Source organism: Pleurodeles waltl, chromosome 5, assembly GCF_031143425.1.
Source record: "Pleurodeles waltl isolate 20211129_DDA chromosome 5, aPleWal1.hap1.20221129, whole genome shotgun sequence".
Lineage (NCBI taxonomy): Eukaryota > Metazoa > Chordata > Amphibia > Caudata > Salamandridae > Pleurodeles > Pleurodeles waltl.
Genome location: NC_090444.1, coordinates 1,665,026,060 through 1,665,050,980, shown reverse-complemented (window position 1 = coordinate 1,665,050,980; position 24,921 = coordinate 1,665,026,060). Strand labels below are relative to the sequence as shown.

Sequence of the window (24,921 nt, the reverse complement as noted above, 5' to 3'; positions counted from 1 at the left end):
CACAGAAGGGAGTAGGATTCTCACCCTTTGAACTTCTGTTTGGTCACCCTGTAAGGGGACCACTTGCTCTTGTTAAAGAAGGCTGGGAGAGACCTCTTCATGAGCCTAAACAAGACATAGTGGACTATGTACTTGGCCTTCGCTCTAGAATGGCAGAGTACATGGAAAAGGCAACCAAAAACCTTGAGGCCAGCCAACAGCTCCAGAAGTTTTGGTATGACCAAAAGGCTGCAATGGTTGAGTTCCAACCAGGGCAGAAAGTCTGGGTTCTGGAGCCTGTGGCTCCCAGGGCACTTCAGGACAAATGGAGTGGCCCTTACCCAGTGCTAGAAAGGAAGAGTCAGGTCACCTACCTGGTGGACCTGGGCACAAGCAGGAGCCCCAAGAGGGTGATCCATGTGAACCGCCTTAAGCTCTTCCATGACAGGGCTGATGTAAATCTGTTGATGGTAACAGATGAGGATCAGGAGGCAGAGAGTGAACCTCTCCCTGATCTTCTGTCATCAGACCCAAAAGATGGCTCAGTGGATGGAGTGATCTACTCAGACACCCTCTCTGGCCAACAGCAAGCTGATTGTAGGAGAGTCCTACAACAGTTTCCTGAACTCTTCTCCTTAACCCCTGGTCAGACGCACCTGTGTACCCATGATGTGGACACAGGAGACAGCATGCCTGTCAAAAACAAAATCTTTAGACAATCTGACCATGTTAAGGAAAGCATCAAGGTGGAAGTCCACAAGATGCTGGAATTGGGAGTAATTGAGCGCTCTGACAGCCCCTGGGCTAGCCCAGTGGTCTTAGTCCCCAAACCTCACACCAAAGATGGAAAGAAAGAGATGAGGTTTTGTGTGGACTACAGAGGGCTCAATTCTGTCACCAAGACAGATGCTCATCCAATTCCTAGAGCTGATGAGCTCATAGATAAATTAGGTGCTGCCAAATTCCTAAGTACCTTTGACTTGACAGCAGGGTACTGGCAAATAAAAATGGCACCTGGAGCAAAAGAGAAAACAGCATTCTCCACACCTGATGGGCATTATCAGTTTACTGTTATGCCCTTTGGTTTAAAGAATGCCCCTGCCACCTTCCAAAGGTTGGTGAATCAAGTCCTTGCTGGCTTGGAGTCCTTTAGCACAGCTTATCTTGATGATATTGCTGTCTTTAGCTCCACCTGGCAGGATCACCTGGTCCACCTGAAGAAGGTTTTGAAGGCTCTGCAATCTGCAGGCCTCTCTATCAAGGCATCCAAATGCCAGATAGGGCAGGGAACTGTGGTTTACTTGGGCCACCTTGTAGGTGGAGGCCAAGTTCAGCCACTCCAACCCAAGATCCAGACTATTCTGGACTGGGTAGCTCCAAAAACCCAGACTCAAGTCAGGGCATTCCTTGGCTTGACTGGGTATTACAGGAGGTTTGTGAAGGGATATGGATCCATTGTGACAGCCCTCACTGAACTCACCTCCAAGAAAATGCCCAAGAAAGTGAACTGGACTGTGGAATGCCAACAGGCCTTTGACACCCTGAAACAAGCAATGTGCTCAGCACCAGTTCTAAAAGCTCCAGATTATTCTAAGCAGTTCATTGTGCAGACAGATGCCTCTGAACATGGGATAGGGGCAGTTTTGTCCCAAACAAATGATGATGGCCTTGACCAGCCTGTTGCTTTCATTAGCAGGAGGTTACTCCCCAGGGAGCAGCGTTGGAGTGCCATTGAGAGGGAGGCCTTTGCTGTGGTTTGGTCCCTGAAGAAGCTGAGACCATACCTCTTTGGGACTCACTTCCTAGTTCAAACTGACCACAGACCTCTCAAATGGCTGATGCAAATGAAAGGTGAAAATCCTAAACTGTTGAGGTGGTCCATCTCCCTACAGGGAATGAACTTTATAGTGGAACACAGACCTGGGACTGCCCATGCCAATGCAGATGGCCTTTCCAGGTTCTTCCACTTATAAAATGAAGACTCTCTTGGGAAAGGTTAGTCTCATCCTCTTTCGTTTGGGGGGGGGGGGTTGTGTAAGGAAATGCCTCCTTGGCATGGTTGCCCCCTGACTTTTTGCCTTTGCTGATGCTATGTTTACAATTGAAAGTGTGCTGAGGCCTGCTAACCAGGCCCCAGCACCAGTGTTCTTTCCCTAACCTGTACTTTTGTATCCACAATTGGCAGACCCTGGCATCCAGATAAGTCCCTTGTAACTGGTACTTCTAGTACCAAGGGCCCTGATGCCAAGGAAGGTCTCTAAGGGCTGCAGCATGTCTTATGCCACCCTGGAGACCTCTCACTCAGCACAGACACACTGCTTGCCAGCTTGTGTGTGCTAGTGAGGACAAAACGAGTAAGTCGACATGGCACTCCCCTCAGGGTGCCATGCCAGCCTCTCACTGCCTATGCAGTATAGGTAAGACACCCCTCTAGCAGGCCTTACAGCCCTAAGGCAGGGTGCACTATACCATAGGTGAGGGTACCAGTGCATGAGCATGGTACCCCTACAGTGTCTAAACAAAACCTTAGACATTGTAAGTGCAGGGTAGCCATAAGAGTATATGGTCTGGGAGTCTGTCAAACACGAACTCCACAGCACCATAATGGCTACACTGAAAACTGGGAAGTTTGGTATCAAACTTCTCAGCACAATAAATGCACACTGATGCCAGTGTACATTTTATTGCAAAATACACCCCAGAGGGCACCTTAGAGGTGCCCCCTGAAACTTAACCGACTATCTGTGTAGGCTGACTAGTTCCAGCAGCCTGCCACACTAGAGACATGTTGCTGGCCCCATGGGGAGAGTGCCTTTGTCACTCTGAGGCCAGTAACAAAGCCTGCACTGGGTGGAGATGCTAACACCTCCCCCAGGCAGGAGCTGTAACACCTGGCGGTGAGCCTCAAAGGCTCACCCCTTTGTCACAGCACCGCAGGACACTCCAGCTAGTGGAGTTGCCCGCCCCCTCCGGCCCGGCCCCCACTTTTGGCGGCAAGGCCGGAGAAAATAATGAGAATAACAAGGAGGAGTCACTGGCCAGTCAGGACAGCCCCTAAGGTGTCCTGAGCTGAGGTGACTCTAACTTTTAGAAATCCTCCATCTTGCAGATGGAGGATTCCCCCAATAGGGTTAGGATTGTGACCCCCTCCCCTTGGGAGGAGACACAAAGAGGGTGTACCCACCCTCAGGGCTAGTAGCCATTGGCTACTAACCCCCCAGACCTAAACACGCCCTTAAATTTAGTATTTAAGGGCTACCCTGAACCCTAGAAAATTAGATTCCTGCAAACTACAAGAAGAAGGACTGCCTAGCTGAAAACCCCTGCAGAGGAAGACCAGAAGACGACAACTGCCTTGGCTCCAGAAACTCACCGGCCTGTCTCCTGCCTTCCAAAGAACTCTGCTCCAGCGACGCCTTCCAAGGGACCAGCGACCTCTGAATCCTCTGAGGACTGCCCTGCTTCGAAAAAGACAAGAAACTCCCGAGGACAGCGGACCTGCTCCAAAAAGACTGCAACTTTGTTTTGAGGAGCAGCTTTAAAGACCCTGCAATCTCCCCGCAAGAAGCGTGAGACTTGCAACACTGCACCCGGCGACCCCGACTCGGCTGGTGGAGAACCAACCCCTCAGGGAGGACCCCCGGACTACTCTCCGACTGTGAGTACCAAAACCTGTCCCCCCTGAGCCCCCACAGCGCCGCCTGCAGAGGGAATCCCGAGGCTTCCCCTGACCGCGACTCTCTGAAACCTAAGTCCCGACGCCTGGAAAGGACCCTGCACCCGCAGCCCCCAGGACCTGAAGGACCGGACTTTCACTGGAGGAGTGACCCCCAGGAGTCCCTCTCCCTTGCCCAAGTGGAGGTTTTCCCGAGGAAGCCCCCCTTGCCTGCCTGCAGCGCTGAAGAGATCCGTTGATCTCTCATAGACTAACATTGCGAACCCGACGCTTGTTTCTACACTGCACCCGGCCGCCCCCGCGCTGCTGAGGGTGAAATTTCTGTGTGGGCTTGTGTCCCCCCCGGTGCCCTACAAAACCCCCCTGGTCTGCCCTCCGAAGACGCGGGTACTTACCTGCAAGCAGACCGGAACCGGGGCACCCCCTTCTCTCCATTCTAGCCTATGCGTTTTGGGCACCACTTTGAACTCTGCACCTGACCGGCCCTGAGCTGCTGGTGTGGTGACTTTGGGGTTGCTCTGAACCCCCAACGGTGGGCTCCCTTGGACCAAGAACTGAACCCTGTAAGTGTCTTACTTACCTGGTAAAACTAACAAAAACTTACCTCCCCCAGGAACTGTGAAAATTGCACTAAGTGTCCACTTTTAAAGTAACTATTTGTCAATAACTTGAAAAGTATACATGCAATTGAAATGATTCAAAGTTCCTAATGTACTTACCTGCAATACCTTTCAAACAAGATCTTACATGTTAAATTTGAACCTGTGGTTCTTAAAATAAACTAAGAAAAGATATTTTTCTATAACAACACCTATTGGCTGGATTTGTCTCTGAGTGTGTGTACCTCATTTATTGCCTGTGTGTATGTACAACAAATGCTTAACACTACTCCTTGGATAAGCCTACTGCTCGACCACACTACCACGAAATAGAGCATTAGTATTATCTATTTTTACCACTATTTTACCTCTAAGGGGAACCCTTGGACTCTGTGCATGCTATTCCTTACTTTGAAATAGCACATACAGAGCCAACTTCCTACAAGGTCTGACTGGTCTGTGCCAGCCTGCTGCTGAGAGACGAGTTTCTGACCCCCATGTGGTGAGAGCCTTTGTGCTCTCTGAGGACAGAAACAAAGCCTGCTCTGGTGGAGGTGCTTCACACCTCCCCCCTGCAGGAACCTGTAACACCTAGCCTTGAGCCTCATGTTACAATGCCCCAGGGCACTCCAGCTAGTGGAGATGCCCGCCCCCTGGACACAGCCCCCACTTTTGGCGGCAAGTCCAGGAGCGATAATGAGAAAAACAAGGAGTCGTCACTGGCCAGTAAGGACAGCTCCTAAGGTGTCCTGAGCTGAGGTGACTCTGACTTTTAGAAATCCTCCATCTTGCAGATGGAGGATTCCCCCAGTAAGATTAGGGATGTGCCCCCTCCCCTCAGGGAGGAGGCACAAAGAGGGTGTAGCCACCCTCAGGGCTAGTAGGCCATTGGCTACTAACCCCCCAGACCTAAACACACCCCTAAATTGAGTATTTAGGGGCTCCCAGTAACACAGCAAGATAGATTACTGCACACCTAAGAAGAAGAGGACTGCTGAGCTGAAAAACCCTGCAGTGAAGACGGAGACACCAAACTGCTTTGCCCCAGCTCTACCGGCCTGTCTCCCCACTTCTAAAGACACTGCTCCAGCGACGCTTTCCACAGGGACCAGCGACCTCTGAAGCCTCAGAGGGACTGCACTGCATCTAGAAGGACCAAGAACTCCAGAGGACAGCTGGGCTCTGTTCACCAAAGACTGCAACTTTGTAACAAAGGAGCCAACTTTAAAACAGCACGCATTTCCTGCCGGAAGCTTGAGACTTGGCACTCTGCACCCAACGCCCTGTGGAGAACAATCACTTCAGGGAGGATTCCCCGGCGACTGCGAGACCGTGAGTAGCCAGAGTTGACCCCCCTGAGCCCCCACAGCGACGCCTGGCAGAGGGGATCCCGAGGCTCCCCTGACCGCGACTGCCTGCTTCTAATGAACCCGACGCCTGGTAGGGACACTGCACCTGCAGCCCCCAGGACCTGAAGGATCCGACCTCCAGTGCAGGAGCGACCCCCAGGTGGCCCTCTCACCCTTGCCCAGGTGGTGGCTACCCGAGGAGCCCCCCCTTGCCTTCCTGCATCGCTAAAGAGACCCCTTGGTCTCCCTTTGCTTTCTATTACAAACCTGCCGCTTGTTTGCTCACTGCACCCGGCCGCCCCGTGCCGCTGAGGGGGTACTTTCTGTGTGGACTCTTCCCCCCTGCCGCCCCCCCCCCCTCCCCGCTGTCTGCCCTCCGAAGACGCGGGTACTTACCTGCTGGCAGACTGGAACCGGGGTACCCCCCTTCTCCATTGAAGCCTATGCGTTTTGGGCACCACTTTGACCTCTCCACCTGACCGGCCCTGAGCTGCTGGTGTGGTAACTTTTTGGGTTGCTCTGAACCCCCAACGGTGGGCTACCTTGGACCCAAACTTGAACCCCGTAGGTGGTTTACTTACCTGCAAAAACTAACAAACTCTTACTCCCCCCCCCCCCCCCCCCCCCCCCCCCAACCCCGAACTGTTGAAATTGCACTGTGCCTAGTTTTAAAATAGCTATATGTGATTTATGTGAAAACTGTATATGCTATTTGCTAATTCAAAGTTCCTAAAGTACCTACCTGCAATACCTTTCATTTGAAGTATTACATGTAAATCTTGAACTTGTGGTTCTTAAACTAAGGAAAAGATATTTTTCTATACAAAAAACCTATTGGCCTGAAATTGTCTCTGAGTGTTGTGTTCCTCATTTATTGCCTGTGAGTGTACAACAAATGCTTAACACTACTCCTTTGATAAGCCTACTGCTCGACCACACTACCACAAAATAGAGCATTAGTATGATCTCTTTTTGCCACTATCTTACCTCTAAGGGGAACCCTTGGACTCTGTGCATACTATTCCTTACTTTGAAATAGTTGCATACAGAGCCAACTTCCTACAACTGCTGACTATTCAGATTCAAGCATGTGAATTTATGAAAGATCCAATACTGGATAAGAAAACAAGTTACTTACCTGTAACTACAGTTAACCAATATTGGTATCTTTCATAAATTCACATGCGAGCCACCCTCCTCCCCTTTGACGCTCGCATTTCCTCTCAGGTTATAATCTTTCACTCATGTGCTGGAAAATCTGAGGGAAGGAGCTTCTCTGGAGAATGTTGGTGCCTGATTGGTCAGCAGGCAGGTTTGGGTCCTTTTCACAAAAGGACATGGACAGGCTATATGAGCAATTACTCTCTCCATTATAGCCTATGGCAAAAAACTTTTATTTGTTAATTATTGCTATTTTATGTACCGTGGGACTCCCACTTCGACGACGGGGATGATTCAAGCATGTGAATTTATGAAAGATACCAATACTGGATAACTGTAGTTACAGGTAAGTAACTTGTTTTCTACTCCGCCAGACCCTGGGAGTCTTAACATTTTAACCTTGGTTGGGCATCTCCATTCTTTTACTACTTTCTTAGTATATGGTTTGGCCCCTATAGTGTCCTATGTTCTTCTGTGCTTTTTTGCTTGTTACTAGGTGTATATTTTGTGTGTTGATGTCTCTAAGTGGAGATAAACAAATGTTTGTGTAGTCCTAGTGTTGTACTAAAGGACAGCAAGGCAAAATTCTGGTATGAAGGACATCCGTAGAGAATGAAAGAATGCAGAATACAGCAATGCCCCCCTTGGGTGAAGGTCGCCAACTCTTTTGAAAAGGCTATGCAATACCCTTAATTTTACCCTGGCTTCATCCTCCCAAATTAGAATTAATTTTGTCGAGAACTTGATAATTCTGATGCATGAGTTAAATCTTCTGCTCTTCAAGGGTGCCTGTGAACGGGCATTTGACTTGTAGAGAATAATGCTATTTAGACTATTTCCTTGTCCCGTAGGGTGATTGTAGTGTGTGTGCAGTCGTTATGAGGAGGAATGAGACCTACCCTAGATGATTGCCTGTTGAATTCCTTCCTGCGCAAGGAAACATTAGAAATGTTCACATTGACTCAGATTCTATATGTAAAGTCTCGCCTGAGCCCTGTGCAGTGATTTTGGGGCAGTTCTAGACACTAAAGTTCAATGCTTCACTCTGCGTCAGGCGAGACTGGAACATTCAGGGTATGACCCTTGTTTTTGTCTCAAACATTTTATTAATGGTTTTACATGTTACAGCATTGTACTTAATAAGACAAATTAATAATAATCTGCGATGTTTCAAGTACAGTAAAAGGTCAGAAATTGGCATATGTGATGAAGCAATTACAAGTTGTCCCAGCAAATAAGGAAGTATAGAGATAAACCGGAAACAAATCAAAAACATGGAGCCTATTTTCATTATTCAAGTACAGTAACAGTGTGTGAACTATCCCATGAACTGCATTACCTGGTGTGTCATAGTAGTGTCCTGAATGTGCATGTGAGTTGGTGGTCATTGCCACGGTTACTGCAAGCCAGCGTTGGAATTGGGATTGCTCTGAAATATATATAAAAGGTCATCCCTGGTTGCAGTTATGGGTGGCCGACGGAGGCCCCACAGCTCCTCTCTGTGTAGTGCAGCGGATTCTGCAGTAGCCCATTGCAGCACTGCCAGCTGCTATTGTGAGCGATGTGCCTTCTATTTGCATTGTGAATGTGGGTGAGGCCAGTGTCAGATTATCAAAGCACATCATTGCCCCCGTGTCCTCCTTGAAGACCGAGGCAGGGTATGATCCTGATGTTTCAGAATGAGTCCTGGGTGAGGATGACTCTGAAGCATCTTGGACTTTTTTGGCCTTCTATTTCCTCCTCTGCCACTATGCCAGGTGGCAAATGCACCCCTGTAATGGAACCTCAAATCACAGTGTACTATACATTGGAGCTTCCTCTCCAGCTCCATCTGGGTCACAAGGGAGATTGCTCAGGAACCACAGTGGTGTCTGTTTGTGCCAATTTGACTGGCAGCAGGCCACACTCTCCTCCTATCCTAGAGCTCACAGTTGTGCCAGTCTTGGCACTGCTGGGATGGGGAGTTGACCTAGATGAGGCTGAGATCAGAGGTCTCTGGTCTCCAGTTGCTGCCTGCTTTTCATGAATCTATTGATGCTTTGAGTGTCCAGGTGGGCCCTCAGAGCCTTCCTTCTGTTACTAAATGAGAATCTGGTACAGGTTCTCACAGGCAGTACTATTGTCATGTGCAACAAGCTGGGTAGTGTGTTGCTGGGTAGTGTACCTCTCGAGGTGGCTGAAACTATGGAACATCCTGTTGGTCACAACCACCTGGCAGGTTCCCCGAATACATTAGTGGATAAACAGAGCAGGTGCTGTTTGGCGTAACATGAGTGGAGTCTTCATTCCAAGGTGGTGCAGGACGTTTTCGAATGCTGGGGCATCTCAGACTTAATTTCTTCAGTGATGTAGAGTATGGGCAGTGTCAGCAATTTTGTGCACTGGAGTTTTATCCAAGGCACCCAACAGGAGACTCATTACAGGTGGAGTGGTATGAGGAACTACTGCATGCCTTGTGCCTCAGATTCTAAAGAAGACCAAGAAAAAGCAGGCCCAAGTCTTGGCCTGGATATTATTGTACCCAGAGCTTCTAAGTAGAAGGATTTGTTCTCTATTGAGGTTTCGGCTTTGGCTAGACCTCCTGACTCAGCAACAAGAAACAATCCTGCATTTGAATCTCCACAGCTTACATCTCCATAAATCATGGGGTAGGGTATTTGCTCCTTCTCTGTTTTTCAGGTGCAAAGGAGGGCATAGCGGTGAAGAAGATGACCCAGTGATGTTGCCTTGTCCTCTGCGTTATGACCTGCAACACACTGGTCTAAAACTACCCCCCAGAATTCATGAGAACGCATTCTGCAAAGGAAAAGGCTGCTACTATGGTATTGGCATGAGGAGTGCCTATCCTTGATATGCCAGGCTGCAATGTGGGTGTTGTTACATATGTTCACTATTGCCGTGCTAGCCAAGGCCGATAAGAATGTCACTTGACTTGCTTAGTCCTGCAAGGCATTTTGTTCGGTGTGCCCTCTTCTGACCTTCAACATTTAGGCAGTACTACTTTGGTTTCTCTTCCAGAGGATCCTCATCAATAGTCATAAACACTGAATATTCCCACCCACATGCAGGGACCCTGGAGCATACATAAACACACATGTATATGTATCAAATGTATATGCAAAAGTAATATCCGAGTGGAGAATTTTAATACATATATATTATATACATGTGTAAGCAATAATGCAGTCTATGTTGAGAAACAGGCTAAAAATGCTTTATTTTTTTGTGAAGTTTTTCTTTAATTAAACTTCAATTAGAGGTAAAGCCTTTCTGCAATCAAAGAAGAGAGCATAGAAAGTATAAACAATTCACTGTAGAAAGAAAAAACTAGATTGAAAATACAGCAGCATTATTAGCCAATAGGCTGCATCCAAGTTAACATAACAGAACCAAAATAACTGGCACCGTGCCTTTAAGGCTCTGAGCACCTCCAGTATCCCACCATGCCTCAGAGGTGAGAGTGAGGTGACATTTGGGTCACGGTTAGGTCATTTCTTTTTTCTGGCTCCTTCTGTTAGGATCTTGGAGCATTGAGCTCTCATTTTTCTGAGTTTTTTTAACCAGAGAAACTTCTAAAAAGACAGCTTTCTTTATTTTACTCAATGTCTTTTCTCATTTCCTGAGTAAAGTAAGATTTGTCTCTGAGAAAAATGCCTTCCCTTTTTGTAAAATGCCCTGCTTGTGGCAAAAAGAAGGCTCAGACTGACCCACATTCAGTCTGCATAGTGTTCTTGCCACAAAGCCACTGTCCTGAGACGTGCAAACACTGCCAGAACCTGTCAAAAAGAACATGGAAAGACAGAGAAAGAATTTGTCTCCATGGCTTACATGAAAGGGAGAAAACGTCATCTTCATCTCTTCATAAGAAGGTCTCCAGAGTAAAAGTTTCCTCTGACAAGCGGCGAGCAAGATCCATCTCAGCAGGTAGGAAGATTCCTGTTTGTTCTCCGTCAACGTCATGACTCCCATCGTCATCGCATCAGCGTTGTCAACCAACGTCAACACATGCGACTTCAAGGGACATGACGTCGAACAAGCAACTACCTCTGAGGGATAGATCCCTGTCGGCGGCCGCCCACCGCTCGATGTCGAGCCAGCACAGGCGTGCTGAGACTCCATTAAGGGCGCGCCCAGACCCTTCGACGACGAAACACTCAATGTCGAAGACAACCTCAAGAACAAGGTCGAGGTCTCCGCTGATGGCGACAAGTCGCCATTCGACGTCGAGACACTCGCTCCCGTTGGCCCTTCACTCGGCGTCAGGACGTTCAACATCGAGACTCTCGACGCCAAGACTGTCAGTCTCATTGACGACACTACATTGAGACACTCCTCACCTTTTCCGGTAATGTCGAAACAAACTTCTCACCGATCCAGCTCGCCTCAGAGTCGACCAAAGACGGCAATAGGACAAACTTCACCTGCTGAGGCGGCGTTGCTGCCTCATGACCCGATCATAACTATACCAAGTAGGTCATCTAAAGTGTCCTCGAGAGCCTCATCACACAGACAGCTCTGACCCATAAATCTTTTGCTGAGGTGGTTAGAAAGCCATAACAAGAATCCGGCCCCTCAATCTCTGGTCTCCCAGTACTCTCAGTTGTATTCCGCCTCTGCATCTTTTTACCATCTCCAACACCTCCAGCCAAGCGGGAGACAGTGCCATCTACAGAACAGCCCGATCCACGACGATGGTGGCGCAGTCCTTCTTGGTCGCGCACAAGGAGTAGGTCACCACAGGCATCCAGATTAATGCCAAGATGGTCTATAGATCCCATCACCAGAGTCGCCCATCTCCTTCATGGTCCATGGCATCTAAGTCTTCTATCAAAGACTCCTCTGGCAAGAGTATCTCCAGTGGACGACATAAACACTTTTAATGAGGTGTTGGTTAGAGGAGCCCAAAAACTCAATATAGACCTTCTGGAACCTACAGCGTCCTCGTTTGTGATTTTTTTTTTTTTTAAACTGCACCATCGCTCCTCTTTGAGACAGCTTTTGCTGTTAGTTCCTGGGCTTTTGCAGCCAACCATGGCTACCTTCCTGACACCAGCAAGCCTGCGTGCAGCTCCTGCTCGAATCCTAAAGAACTACAAGGCCCCAGACCAGGAGCCTTTATTTCTTAGAGCTTATCCTCCACTGGATTCTGTCATTTTAGCTGCAGCCAGAAAGACCCATTCAGTGGCATCCACATCAACGGTCCCTCCAGATAAGGAGAGCAAGCATCTGGACTAGTTGGGTATAAAGATGGGTGTTACCTCTGCATCCTTTATGAAGGTATCTAGTGCCTCTGCACTTTTAGGAAGGTACGATCGTTCTTTGTGAGACTCTCTGAAAAGGTTTGTCGACAAACTGCCTAGGGAAGACAGACAGGATTTCCAAGAAATCCTACAGGAAGGAGGCCTAGTAGCCAATCAGGTGATCAGTGCGGCTGCTGATGGTTCGGAGCTAGTGGCTCATGGATATGCACATGGCATATGTGCAAGAAGGTGATCTTGGCTCCGTCTCACAGGGCTAAAGCCGGAGGCTCAACATCGCATTTTTAACCTGCCGTTTACTGGAAATTCTTTACACAGATGACGAAATGACCAAAACGAAATCTGAATTGGACACACAAAGACGTAGGGCTAGAGAAATGCAAGGAATAGTGTAGAAGGTATAGGCCATATGATAGACGTCCATACTAGCAAGAGGGTTCAAACCCCTCATTGGTCCCAAAGGCAACAGCAAAGACAGGAACGACCGTTCTAACCAGTCCCAAAAGACAACAAGGAAACGTGGATCGAGCAGACAAAATCAGTCTGCATCCAAAACATCTGGTAAACAATGAGGACTCGCTTACCCTGATCCTGTCAACCACTCCAGTGGGGAATGGGGGAAGTATTGTGAATTATGTAAACGAGTGGCCTCCATAACAAAGGGCAAATGGGTGCTAAATATTGTCGAGAATGGGTATTCTCTACGTTCAAGTCCCCTCCTCCTCCGGTGCAACCAACAAAAACAGATTGTCATCACCAGCCTCTCCTGCAGAAAGAGGTTCTCATTCTACTGCAAAAAAGAGCTATTGAAAAAGTTCCACCTTCGCAGAGGGGAGAAGTAGTGTACTACAGCTATTTCCTAGTACAAAAGAAAAGTCCAGACAGGGTTTTCAATCCTATTTTGGATCTGAGACATCTAAACAAGTACATTCGAAAAGAAAAATTCAGAATGCTGGCCCTTCATCAAATTTTCCCTCGGCTCCAACAAGGGGACTGGATGTGTCCATAGATCTACAGGATGCAGATTTTCACATCCCGGTGACCGCAAAATGCCGCAAATTCCTTTGCTTCGTAGTTGCATCCCACCACTACCAATTCAAGGTACTACCTTTCGGGCTAAAATCAGCCCCTGGAACATTTTCCAAATGTGTAGCAACAATAGCAGCACACTTGAAGAAGAAAAAGATTTTTATTTACCCATACCTCGATGATTGGTTACTGAAAGGCAGCAATTCAGTCCAAACCTTTCACCACCTCAAAATCGTTTTGGACACCTTCAAAACCTTATGTCTACAGGTCAGTCTACAGGTCCATACTAACTCCAACCCAGAGGATCCATTACTTAGGAACGGTGCGGGACACAAACCTAGAAAAAGTGTATGCTTCGGAGGAGAGACTATTATCAATAGCACAGAAGTGTCACAGCATCCTTCACACTATATGATCTACAGTCAGACAAATAGCTTCATTACTGGGTTCAATGGCCTCCTGCATTTTCATTCTTCCGAATGCCAGGTTACACATGAGACCTCTTCAGGAGAACCTGGAAGATCAGTGGAGCCAACTTACAGCCAAATGGGAAGACAGAATAATCCTCTCACCTGTGGCAAAAACCTCACTACAGTGGTGGACTCATTGACAAAATCTGTTAGTAGGGGTCCCTTTTCATCAGAGCACTTCTACCGAGACGCTTGTAACGGATGCATCAGTGCAGTGTTGGGGAGCTCACATGGGCTCTCTCCAGGCTCAAGGACTGGTCGGACAAAGAGCAGCAATACCACATCAATCTGCTGGAACTGAGAGAGGTTCTTCTAGCTCTCAAGTCTTTTTGACCATTCATCAAGGGCAACTCCATTTTAGTCCAAACAGACAACACAACCACAATGTACTATTTGACCAAACAGGGGGGGGACTCTATCTCACCCTCTATCTCGAGAGTCACAAGCCATCTGGCATTGGTTACTAGAGAGGAGGCTGTCAATCATAGCGGTTCACCTTCCGGGGGAACGGAACTCAAAAGCAGATTCCCTCATCCGAAATCTCTGACTTGCACGACTGGGTGCTTCACCCCGTAACAGACATTTTTCGACCATGGGTGTGTTCTCAATTAGACCTGTTTGCTGACAACTAAAAATGGCAAGACTTCGCATGCAGGTTTTACTGACCAGGAATGAGAGGACATTTCTCTACGCTTTTCCCCCATTCTCCTAATTCCCACAGTGATCAACAAATTCTACAGGGCCAAACCCAGGATGAAACTAATATCCCCGGAATGGCCCTGTCAATGGTGGTACACGGATCTCCTCCAGTTGTCAGAACAACCTCACAAGAGGCTGCCATGCAAACCGGATCTTCGCATCAGATTAGAGGGGAAAGTACTGCATCCCATCCTTCCCTCGCTGAGCTTTACGGCATGGCTCCTGAATTCCTGCAGTATGGCCATCTAGTCCTCTCACAGGAATGCATGAATATTCTAAAGGAGTCCAAATGACCCTCGACACGGCGCTCTTTTGCATTCAAATGGAAGAGATTCTACATGTGGTGCTTCCAGAATGATCTCAATCCTATCCTGGCTCGAGGAGGTTATTCTACCCTGCCTTCTTCACCTTGCGAAGCCAGTACTGCAGTTTTCCTCTATTAAGGTACATTTGTCTGCCATTACTGCTTATTGTAAATCACCCTTTCAAAAGTCATTCTTTACTATGCAAGTGGTTAAGGATTTTCTAGAGGGCTTGAAAACACTGTTTCCACCAGTTCGTACACCTTCACCCCCGTAGGAATTGAATGTGGTCCTGTCTAGACTTACCTCCCTGTGAGCCTACACACAAAGCTTGTAAGGAAATGCCTCCTTGGCATGATTACCCCCTGGCTTTTTGCCTTTGCTGATGCCAAGTGTAGGAAGTTGGCTCTGTATGCACTATTTCAAAGTAAGGAATAGTATGCACAGAGTCCAAGGGTTCCCCTTCGAGGTAAGATAGTGGCAAAAAGAGATAATACTAATGCTCTATTTTGTGGTAGTGTGGTCGAGCAGTAGGCTTATCAAAGGAGTAGTGTTAAGCATTTGTTGTACACACACAAGCAATAAATGAGGAACACACACTGAGACAATTCTAGGCCAATAGGTTTATGTATAGAAAAATATATTTTCTTAGTTTATTTTAAGAACCACAGGTTCAAGATTTACATGTAATACTTCAAATGAAAGGTATTTCAGGTAGGTAGACTGTCTTTTAGAAATCCTCCATCTTGCAGATGGAGGATTCCCCCAATAGGATTAGGGATGTGCCCCCCTCCCCTCAGGGAGGGGGGCACAAAGAGGGTGTAGCCACCCTCAGGGCTAGTAGCCATTGGCTACTAACCCCCCAGACCTAAACACACCCCTAAATTGAGTATTTAGGGGCTCCCAGAACACAGCAAGATAGATTCCTGCAACCTAAGAAGAAGAGGACGGCTAAGCTGAAAAACCTGCAGAGAAGACGGAGACACCAACTGCTTTGGCCCCAGCTCTACCGGCCTGTCTCCCCCCTTCTAAAGACACTGCTCCAGCGATGCGTTCCACAGGGTCCAGCGACCTCCTAAGCCTCAGAGGACTACCGTGCATCTAGAAGGACCAAGAACTCCCGAGGACAGCGGCTCTGTTCCACAAAGACTGCAACTTTGCAACAAAGAAGCAACTTTGAAACAACACACGTTTCCCGCCGGAAGCGTGAGACTTTGCACTCTGCACCCGATGCCCCCGGCTCAACTTGTGGAGAACAAACACCATAGGGAGGACTCCCCGGCGACTACGAGACCGTGAGTAGCCAGAATTGACCCCCCCTGAGCCCCCACAGCGACGCCTGCAGAGGGACTCCCGAGGCTCCCCCTGACCGCGACTGCCTGCTTCAAAGACCCGACGTCTGGTAAAGACACTGCACCCGCAGCCTCCAGGACCTGAAGGATCCGACCTCCAGTGCAGGAGCGACCCCCAGGTGGCCCTCTCCCTTGCCCAGGTGGTGGCTACCCCAAGGACCCCCCCCCCCCCCCTTGCCTGCCTGCATCGCTGAAGCCCCCCAGTGCCCTACAAAACCCCCCTGGTCTGCCCTCCGAAGACGCGGGTACTTACCTGCTGGCAGACTGGAACCGGGGCACCCCATCTCCATTGAAGCCTATGCGTTTTGGGCACCGCTTACCACTTTGAACTCTGCACCTGACCGGCCCTGAGCTGCTGGTGTGGTAACTTTGGGGTTGCCCTGAACCCTCAACGGTGGGCTACCTTGGACCCAACTTTGAACCCCGTAGGTGGTTTACTCACCTGCAAAACTAACAAACACTTACCTCCCCCAGGAACTGTTGAAAATTGCACTAAGTGTCTAGTTTTAAAATAGCTATGTCATTTATGTGAAAACTGTATATGCTATTTTGATAATCTAAAGTTCCTAAGTGAAATACCTTTCTTTTAAAGTATTGTTTGTGAATCTTGAACCTGTGGTTCTTAAAATAAACTAAGAAAATATATTTTTCTATACAAAAACCTATTGGCCTGGAATTGTCTGTGTGTGTGTGTTCCTCATTTATTGCCTGTGTGTACAACAAATGCTTAACACTACCCTCTGATAAGCCCACTGCTCGACCACACTTCCACAAAATAGAGCATTAGAATTATCTCTTTTTGCCACTATGTTACCTCTAAGGGGAACCCTTGGACTCTGTGCATACTATTCCTTACTTTGAAATAGTACATACAGAGCCAACTTCCTACAAAACTTCTTTGCAACACCTTACATGAAAGACCGCTTTTCTTGTTGCCATTACTTCAGCTAGAAGGGTCTGTGAAATTCAGGCTCTTTGTTCAAAAGAACCCTATACAGCTTTTCATGATAACAGGGTAGTTTTACAGACCCATCCTGGGTTCTTACCTAAGGTGGTTTCTGACTTCCATATTAATCAGACCATATCTCTTCCACCATTCTTTCCCTAACCTCCTACACTAGCAGAGAGAGCCTTGCACTCCCTGGACTTGAAGAGAGTGTTAAAGTTTTATCTTGATAAGACTGAGGATATCAGACAATCTGATCAATTATTTGTAAACTATGGCTACATGAGAACAGGCAGAGTGGCCTCAAAACAGACCATTTCTAGGTGGATAGTCTCCTGTTTTCTGTTTGCATACCAATTGGCAAACAAACAATTGGCTGCCAGGCCTAAAGCGCAGTCCACAAGAGGCAAGGCGTCAACGACAGCCCTTCTCAAGAATGTACCCATCTCCGAAATTTGCAAGGCTGCAACATGGAGATTGGTACATACTTTTACAAGACATTACTGTCTAGATTCAGATGCTAAGACAGACACTCAAGTGGGTCAGGCTTCATTAAGAAATGTATCTAACTAAGACAAATAGACTGCTTGTGCTTCTACGGCTCCGTCCGCATGGATACGGAATGAGCTTGCTAATCTATTCAGTGTTTCCGACTATTGATTAGGATCCCCTGGAAGAGAAGGATACGTTACTTACCTGTAAATCCTAGTTCTCTTCCAGGGGTATCCTCATCAGAGTCATAAACAACCCACCCTCCTCCCCAGACGCAATTTTGGAGGTACAGCAGTACTCACTTGTCTAATCTATTTCTTCTTATCACCGTAAAAAAGTACTGACCTAACTGTCACCTCTGAGGCATGGTGGAATACTGGAGGTGCTCAGAGCCTTAAAGGCACGGTGCCAGTTTCTTTGGTTCTGTTATGTTAACTTGGATGCAGCCTATTGGCTAATAATGCTCCTTTATTTTCAAAGTCGTTTTTTCTTTCTACAGTGAATTTATACTTTCTATGCTCTCTTCTTTGATTGCAGAAATGCTTTACCTCTAATTGAAGTTTAATTAAAGAAAAACTTCACAAAAAATAAAGCATTTTTAGCCTGTTTCTCAACATAATCCGCATTATAGCTTACACGTATATTATATATATATATTAAAATTCTCTACTCATTACTTCTGCATATACATTTGATACATATACATGTGTGTTTATTTATGCTCCGGGGTCCCCGCACATGGGTGGGAATATTCAGTGTTTATGACTTTGATGAGGAGACTTTGGTTATGTTTGAATTCATCAATAAAGATAAAACATTGCCTAAAAACCTTTCAAAACATAATTTTATACACATCATTATCCGGTAGCATGCCAGTGCTGGGTAACTCATTTTACAGCTGAGAATATTGTACATCAGTATTACTTCCATCGCTGTGCTGTTGAGAAACTTTTCTTAGTATAACGCTGTTTATTATAATGCTCTTTAATTAGTATTTGATATGCGCAGTTCATTTTTTCATGTTCAGTCTAAATTGTGCTGTGTTGTGAAATGCGTAATCCTCAATCAAATATACTTCTGTTTACAGTTTGTATTCTGATGTTTCACTGATGACCTTTTTTTCCATTTTGTAGGTGGACTGACAAATGGTAGTGGACGATATATATCAGCCGCACCTGGAGCTGAAGCCAAGTACCGCAGTGCCGGCAGTACATCCAGCCTTTTTAGTTCCAACAACCAGCTCTTCCCGCCATCGCGTCTTCGTTACAGCCGATCTGATATCATGCCCTCTGGTCGTAGCAGATTACTGGAAGATTTCAGAAACAATCGTTTTCCCAATCTTCAACTTCGAGATCTCATTGGACATATTGTTGAATTTTCTCAAGACCAGCATGGCTCAAGGTTTGTGTCAAAACAAAAGCTTTGTAGTAGGACCAAAGATGTAGTGCCACTCTCCTGTAATTACAACTGGAGAAGGCGCTTTGTAGTATTTGTTGCTTTCAATCAAATAGTGTTATAATAAAACAATGTTATAACTGTCAAGGGTGAAACTGAACTTCATATGTGCCCAATCTAAGCAAGGCGTAGAACATAGCTGAGGTGGATAGCAAAACCAATAGATACTGTTTACTTAGATTCTTTATCATTGATCAAGCACAGGTCCCCGACTGACCCTAGATCTTTTTTCACAGTTTCAGTGCTTGGTTGCTCTATTTATGCCCCAGGGTTTTATCCTTTTACTGGTCATTTCCGCTGAGATGTGAAGATTGCTTACTATAAACAAGTCAACACTGTGGGAGCTTTGTCGAAGTACTGTGGCTAGTGCCCTTCCACCCCCACCCTCCCAAAGTGTTTTATTTTTATTTTCATCTGTGCCAGTGGTGCTTCTGCAACGTCGTCAGTTTCATGTCCTTTACAAAACTATACCAAACCTTGAGGTGTTAAGGTATTAATTGTTTGGACTTGTGTACCATATAGTAATCCGACGCGCCTCACCTACTGATGTGGTTAAATGCTACCATGGGATGTTTGTCTGCTGCCTCTCCAGTGCACAAGCCTTAGTGTCCAGGCGCAGCTTGGTGCCTCCCTCCCCACTGCTTTTATCCAGCTTTGCATTTCGGCAGCATAGGAGAGATCGCAGGGTCAAGCTTGGATATTGACTATCTTAGGTGGCGTTGTGCGAGTGCAGTTTGCATGGCACCTTTGCACCTCACCCTGAACTTCAGGTTTGTTCATTGGTGCTATAATCTTCCATGTTCTTTCGAAGCCGTGTGCGGACAACATAAGCTAAATATCCTGCTATTGTGCGCTATAGAACCAGGGCCGGCTGTTTCACATTCATGATTGCGCTCTGCCCTCTACTGGTTAATAGTATATAGACTTCATTAACAAAGGCGCCAGTTAAAGTGCAAGTTCCTTTTAAACAACACAAGCATTGGCAATGCAATACGTCTCATATTTCGAACAAGTTAATTGTCATCTTTTGACAACAGCGCCCACGAGCAAAAACACAAAGGAAACATGAGAAGAAACTTGGCAAAATAAAGGTACCTTAAAAAATAAAACTTTGCCATTTTGTGCCAGCAGGGCACGTTTTTGTGCCAGTCACAAGCCTTCTGTTTACGGGGCACAAATAGTAAGTAGCTCGATCAGTGGGGAGCAGCGGACGGCCACTAATTAAGCTGCATTCATTAGTTTTTGACCCCTGTGCACCACAGAGAAATGGAAGTGATGCCAGGGGTAGCTTTACGAATTACGAGGCTGTAAAGAAGAGTGCAACGCAAACCAACAAATGGTGAGCTATGGGCGGGTCCAAGCCCTGTACTGAACACCAGCAGTCTCTCGCAAGCGAGACACATGCGCTAGCATATGTGTAAGGAAATGCCTCCTTGGCATGGTTACCCCCTGACTTTTTGCCTTTGCTGATGTCAAGTTATGATTTGAAAGTGTGCTGAGGCCTACTAACCAGGCCCCAGCACCAGTGTTCTTTCCCTAAAACTGTACCTTTGTCTCCACAATTGGCACACCCTGGCATCCAGGTAAGTCCCTTGTAACTGGTACCCCTGCACACTTTCAGTCAAAACTTAGCATCATCAAAGGCAACAAGTTAGGGGGTAACCATGCCAAGGAGGCATTTCCTTACAATCACTCTGTCCTTTGAGTATGGCAGTGTACTAGGAGGCAGCATACCTGCAGTTATTTCCCCTGCATGAGTTTTGAGGAGGCAAGAATAAAGTTAGAACTGCAATAGGCTAGGCCACGCTAAAGATTGACATCTGGGTAGAACACAGAAGGATAGGTGGCCCTTTTAGAGTCTGAAATTCTCTGACCTTGAAAGCAGAAGTATCCACACCAACAGAACTATTATAGAGCGAGAAGCTAAAGAAAGAAGCTGAGTCTGCAGGCAATGCCATCAACAAAGTCTAAAGAAGATTCAAATACCGCTGATCCACAATAAATGGGTGTAAACCAGTTAAACCATTCAGAACACGTGCCATGAGTGGCGACTTAAACAAGTAAGACTTATCTGGAAGGTGAATAAATGCAGACAAAAACTGCCAGACCTTGTGTTGTGCAAGGGAAAAGGCATATCAGACAGGTGAGATTTAAAATTATAGATGCCTTTCGAATCAAGCCACTGCACAAATCTATTCCAACAGCCTGTGCAAATGGATCTAGTGATGGTCTTCTGGGCAGTTAAGATAACATCTGCAACCTCATCAGGAAGGCAATAGGATCCTTTTCATTATCTTTGATTGCAGGCAACAGCAAAATCTAGGGATGGGGTGGGGTGAAGGTTTGCTGTGAAAGAGGGGAAGAGGTGGCCAAATGCTGAGTAGCACCAAATCAGCACACCAAACCCGCTTTGCCCAGTTTGGTGCAAACAGTATCAGCTGGAACCTATCATCCTGTACTTTGTGCAGCATTCTCAGTATGAGCAGGATTTATGAAAATCCCCCCCACAGAGGAGACTCAGTTCTTGAGATGCTCGGGCGTAGGGACCCCTTTGGTCGTATTCACCTCGGGCCAGGGCAACCGGGTGCAGATGTGTCAAGTTTCTGCCACCAGGGCACTTGTTGAGTGGTTGGGGCTGCAGGTGGCGACAGGGAGTCAAGCTTTGCCAAACCCAAAAGTGGGCTCAGCTCCAAAGGGTCTCAGGACTCATCATCGACTTCCTCGGCCTAGGGCTGTGGGGCTCGGTTGCAGAGGTACTGTCCTAGAACTCTTGTCATGGGGACGAGTCCTCTGGTTTCAGGCAGCAGCACCACCACATGTGGGGTACAGGATGCTGGCCTGGTGTGTGGTGAGCACCTGTGGTACTATCACCTTATACCAAGGCCAGATATCCCCTATTAGTAAGGTGTAGACAATGTCTAGAAAACTAGGGCTGTCTAGAGGTAGCTGTGTATGAGCTGCTAAGACTTATGCAATGCAACTTCAGTGACACAGCACTAAACATGAAAGGACCACACATTGTTAGAAAAATAAAGGTACTTTATTATAGTAGCACAAACACTCAAATATTGTATAGGCAATACCCTAACTGGAGGTAAGTAAACACACTATTATATACACATTAGAAATCAATAAATCGCATAGAAAGCAACAGGCATTGGTAAAACCAATAGCAAAGAGTAAGGGCCCTAGGAAAGGGCCAAACCATATACTAAAAAAGTGGAATGTGAAAGGCAGTCCCCCACACAAGGAAGTGGAATCAGTCGACAGAAGCTGGAGGAACAAGGAGCCCCATGAGGTGAGTACCAAAGTGACCCCCAGCGACCAGGAGAGCAGAGGTAAGACTTGGTTTTCCCCAAATCCAACAGGAGGACTTTGGAAAATGATTTTGCAAGACCCAACTGTAGGAAGTTGGCTCTGTATGTGCTATTTCCAAGTAAGGAATAGCATGCACAGAGTCCAAGGGTTCCCCTTAGAGGTAAAATAGTGGTAAAAAGAGATAATACTAATGCTCTATTTTGTGGTAGTGTGGTCGAGCAGTAGGCTTATCCAAGGAGTAGTGTTAAGCATTTGTTGTCCATACACATAGACAATAAATGAGGTACACACACTCAGAGACAAATCCAGCCAATAGGTTTTTGTATAGAAAAATATCTTTTCTTAGTTTATTTTAAGAACCACAGGTTCAAATTCTACATGTAATATCTCATTCGAAAGGTATTGCAGGTAAGTACTTTAGGAACTTCAAATCATCAAAATTGCATGTATACTTTTCAAGTTATTGACAAATAGCTGTTTTAAAAGTGGACACTTAGTGCAATTTTCACAGTTCCTGGGGGAGGTAAGTTTTTGTTAGTTTTACCAGGTAAGTAGGACACTTACAGGGTTCAGTTCTTGGTCCAAGGTAGCCCACCGTTGGGGGTTCAGAGCAACCCCAAAGTCACCACACCAGCAGCTCAGGGCCGGTCAGGTGCAGAGTTCAAAGTGGTGCCCAAAACACATAGGCTAGAATGGAGAGAAGGGGGTGCCCCGGTTCCGGTCTGCTTGCAGGTAAGTACCCGCGTCTTCGGAGGGCAGACCAGGGGGGTTTTGTAGGGCACCGGGGGGGACACAAGTCCGCACAGGAATTTCACCCTCAGCAGCGCGGGGGCGGCCGGGTGCAGTGTAGGAACAGGCGTCGGGTTCGCAATGTTAGTCTATGAGAGATCTCGGGATCTCTTCAGCGCTGCAGGCAGGCAAGGGGGGGGTTCCTCGGGGAAACCTCCACTTGGGCAAGGGAGAGGGACTCCTGGGGGTCACTTCTCCAGTGAAAGTCCGGTCCTTCAGGTCCTGGGGGCTGCGGGTGCAGGGTCTCTCCCAGGCGTCGGGACTTTAGGTTCAAAGAGTCGCGGTCAGGGGAAGCCTCGGGATTCCCTCTGCAGGCGGCGCTGTGGGGGCTCAGGGGGGACAGGTTTTTGTACTCACAGTCTTAGAGTAGTCCTGGGGTCCCTCCTGAGGTGTTGGATCTCCACCAGCCGAGTCGGGGTCGCCGGGTGCAGTGTTGCAAGTCTCACGCTTCTTGCGGGGAGCTTGCAGGGTTCTTTAAAGCTGCTGGAAACAAAGTTGCAGCCTTTCTTGGAGCAGGTCCGCTGTCCTCGGGAGTTTCTTGACTTTTCGAAGCAGGGGCAGTCCTCAGAGGATGTCGAGGTCGCTGGTCCCTTTGGAAGGCGTCGCTGGAGCAGGATCTTTGGAAGGCAGGAGACAGGCCGGTGAGTTTCTGGAGCCAAGGCAGTTGTCGTCGTCTTGTCTTCCTCTGCAGGGGTTTTTCAGCTAGGCAGTCCTTCTTCTTGTAGTTGCAGGAATCTAATTTTCTAGGGTTCAGGGTAGCCCTTAAATACTAAATTTAAGGGCGTGTTTAGGTCTGGGGGGTTAGTAGCCAATGGCTACTAGCCCTGAGGGTGGGTACACCCTCTTTGTGCCTCCTCCCAAGGGGAGGGGGTCACAATCCTAACCCTATTGGGGGAATCCTCCATCTGCAAGATGGAGGATTTCTAAAAGTCAGAGTCACCTCAGCTCAGGACACCTTAGGGGCTGTCCTGACTGGCCAGTGACTCCTCCTTGTTGCTTTCTTTGTTCCCTCCAACCTTGCCGCCAAAAGTGGGGGCCGTGGCCGGAGGGGGCGGGCAACTCCACTAAGCTGGAGTGCCCTGCTGGGCTGTGACAAAGGGGTGAGCCTTTGAGGCTCACCGCCAGGTGTTACAGCTCCTGCCTGGGGGAGGTGTTAGCATCTCCACCCAGTGCAGGCTTTGTTACTGGCCTCAGAGTGACAAAGGCACTCTCCCCATGGGGCCAGCAACATGTCTCTAGTGTGGCAGGCTGCTGGAACCAGTCAGCCTACACAGATAGTTGGTTAAGTTTCAGGGGGCACCTCTAAGGTGCCCTCTGTGGTGTATTTTACAATAAAATGTACACTGGCATCAGTGTGCATTTATTGTGCTGAGAAGTTTGATACCAAACTTCCCAGTTTTCAGTGTAGCCATTATGGTGCTGTGGAGTTCGTGTTTGACAGACTCCCAGACCATATACTCTTATGGCTACCCTGCACTTACAATGTCTAAGGTTTTGTTTAGACACTGTAGGGGTACCATGCTCATGCACTGGTACCCTCACCTATGGTATAGTGCACCCTGCCTTAGGGCTGTAAGGCCTGCTAGAGGGGTGTCTTACCTATACTGCATAGGCAGTGAGAGGCTGGCATGGCACCCTGAGGGGAGTGCCATGTCGACTTACTCGTTTTGTCCTCACTAGCACACACAAGCTGGCAAGCAGTGTGTCTGTGCTGAGTGAGAGGTCTCCAGGGTGGCATAAGACATGCTGCAGTCCTTAGAGACCTTCCTTGGCATCAGGGCCCTTGGTACTAGAAGTACCAGTTACAAGGGACTTATCTGGATGCCAGGGTCTGCCAATTGTGGATACAAAAGTACAGGTTAGGGAAAGAACACTGGTGCTGGGGCCTGGTTAGCAGGCCTCAGCACACTTTCAATTGTAAACATAGCATCAGCAAAGGCAAAAAGTCAGGGGGCAACCATGCCAAGGAGGCATTTCCTTACACAACCCCCCCCCAAACGAAAGAGGATGAGACTAACCTTTCCCAAGAGAGTCTTCATTTTCTAAG

At 47.5% G+C, this 24,921-nt stretch overlaps 1 protein-coding gene across 4 annotated transcripts in view; it reads left to right on the top strand.

The window, feature by feature from the left end:
• PUM2 (pumilio RNA binding family member 2) overlaps nt 1–24,921 on the top strand; it is a 783,590-nt gene that overhangs the window by 441,116 nt on the left and 317,553 nt on the right. For all 4 annotated transcript variants that reach the window (XM_069235995.1, XM_069235994.1, XM_069235993.1 and 1 more), the window contains exon 14: nt 18,446–18,713. In XM_069235995.1, coding sequence (XP_069092096.1) covers nt 18,446–18,713 — 268 coding nt within the window. The remainder of the gene's footprint in view (nt 1–18,445; nt 18,714–24,921) is intronic.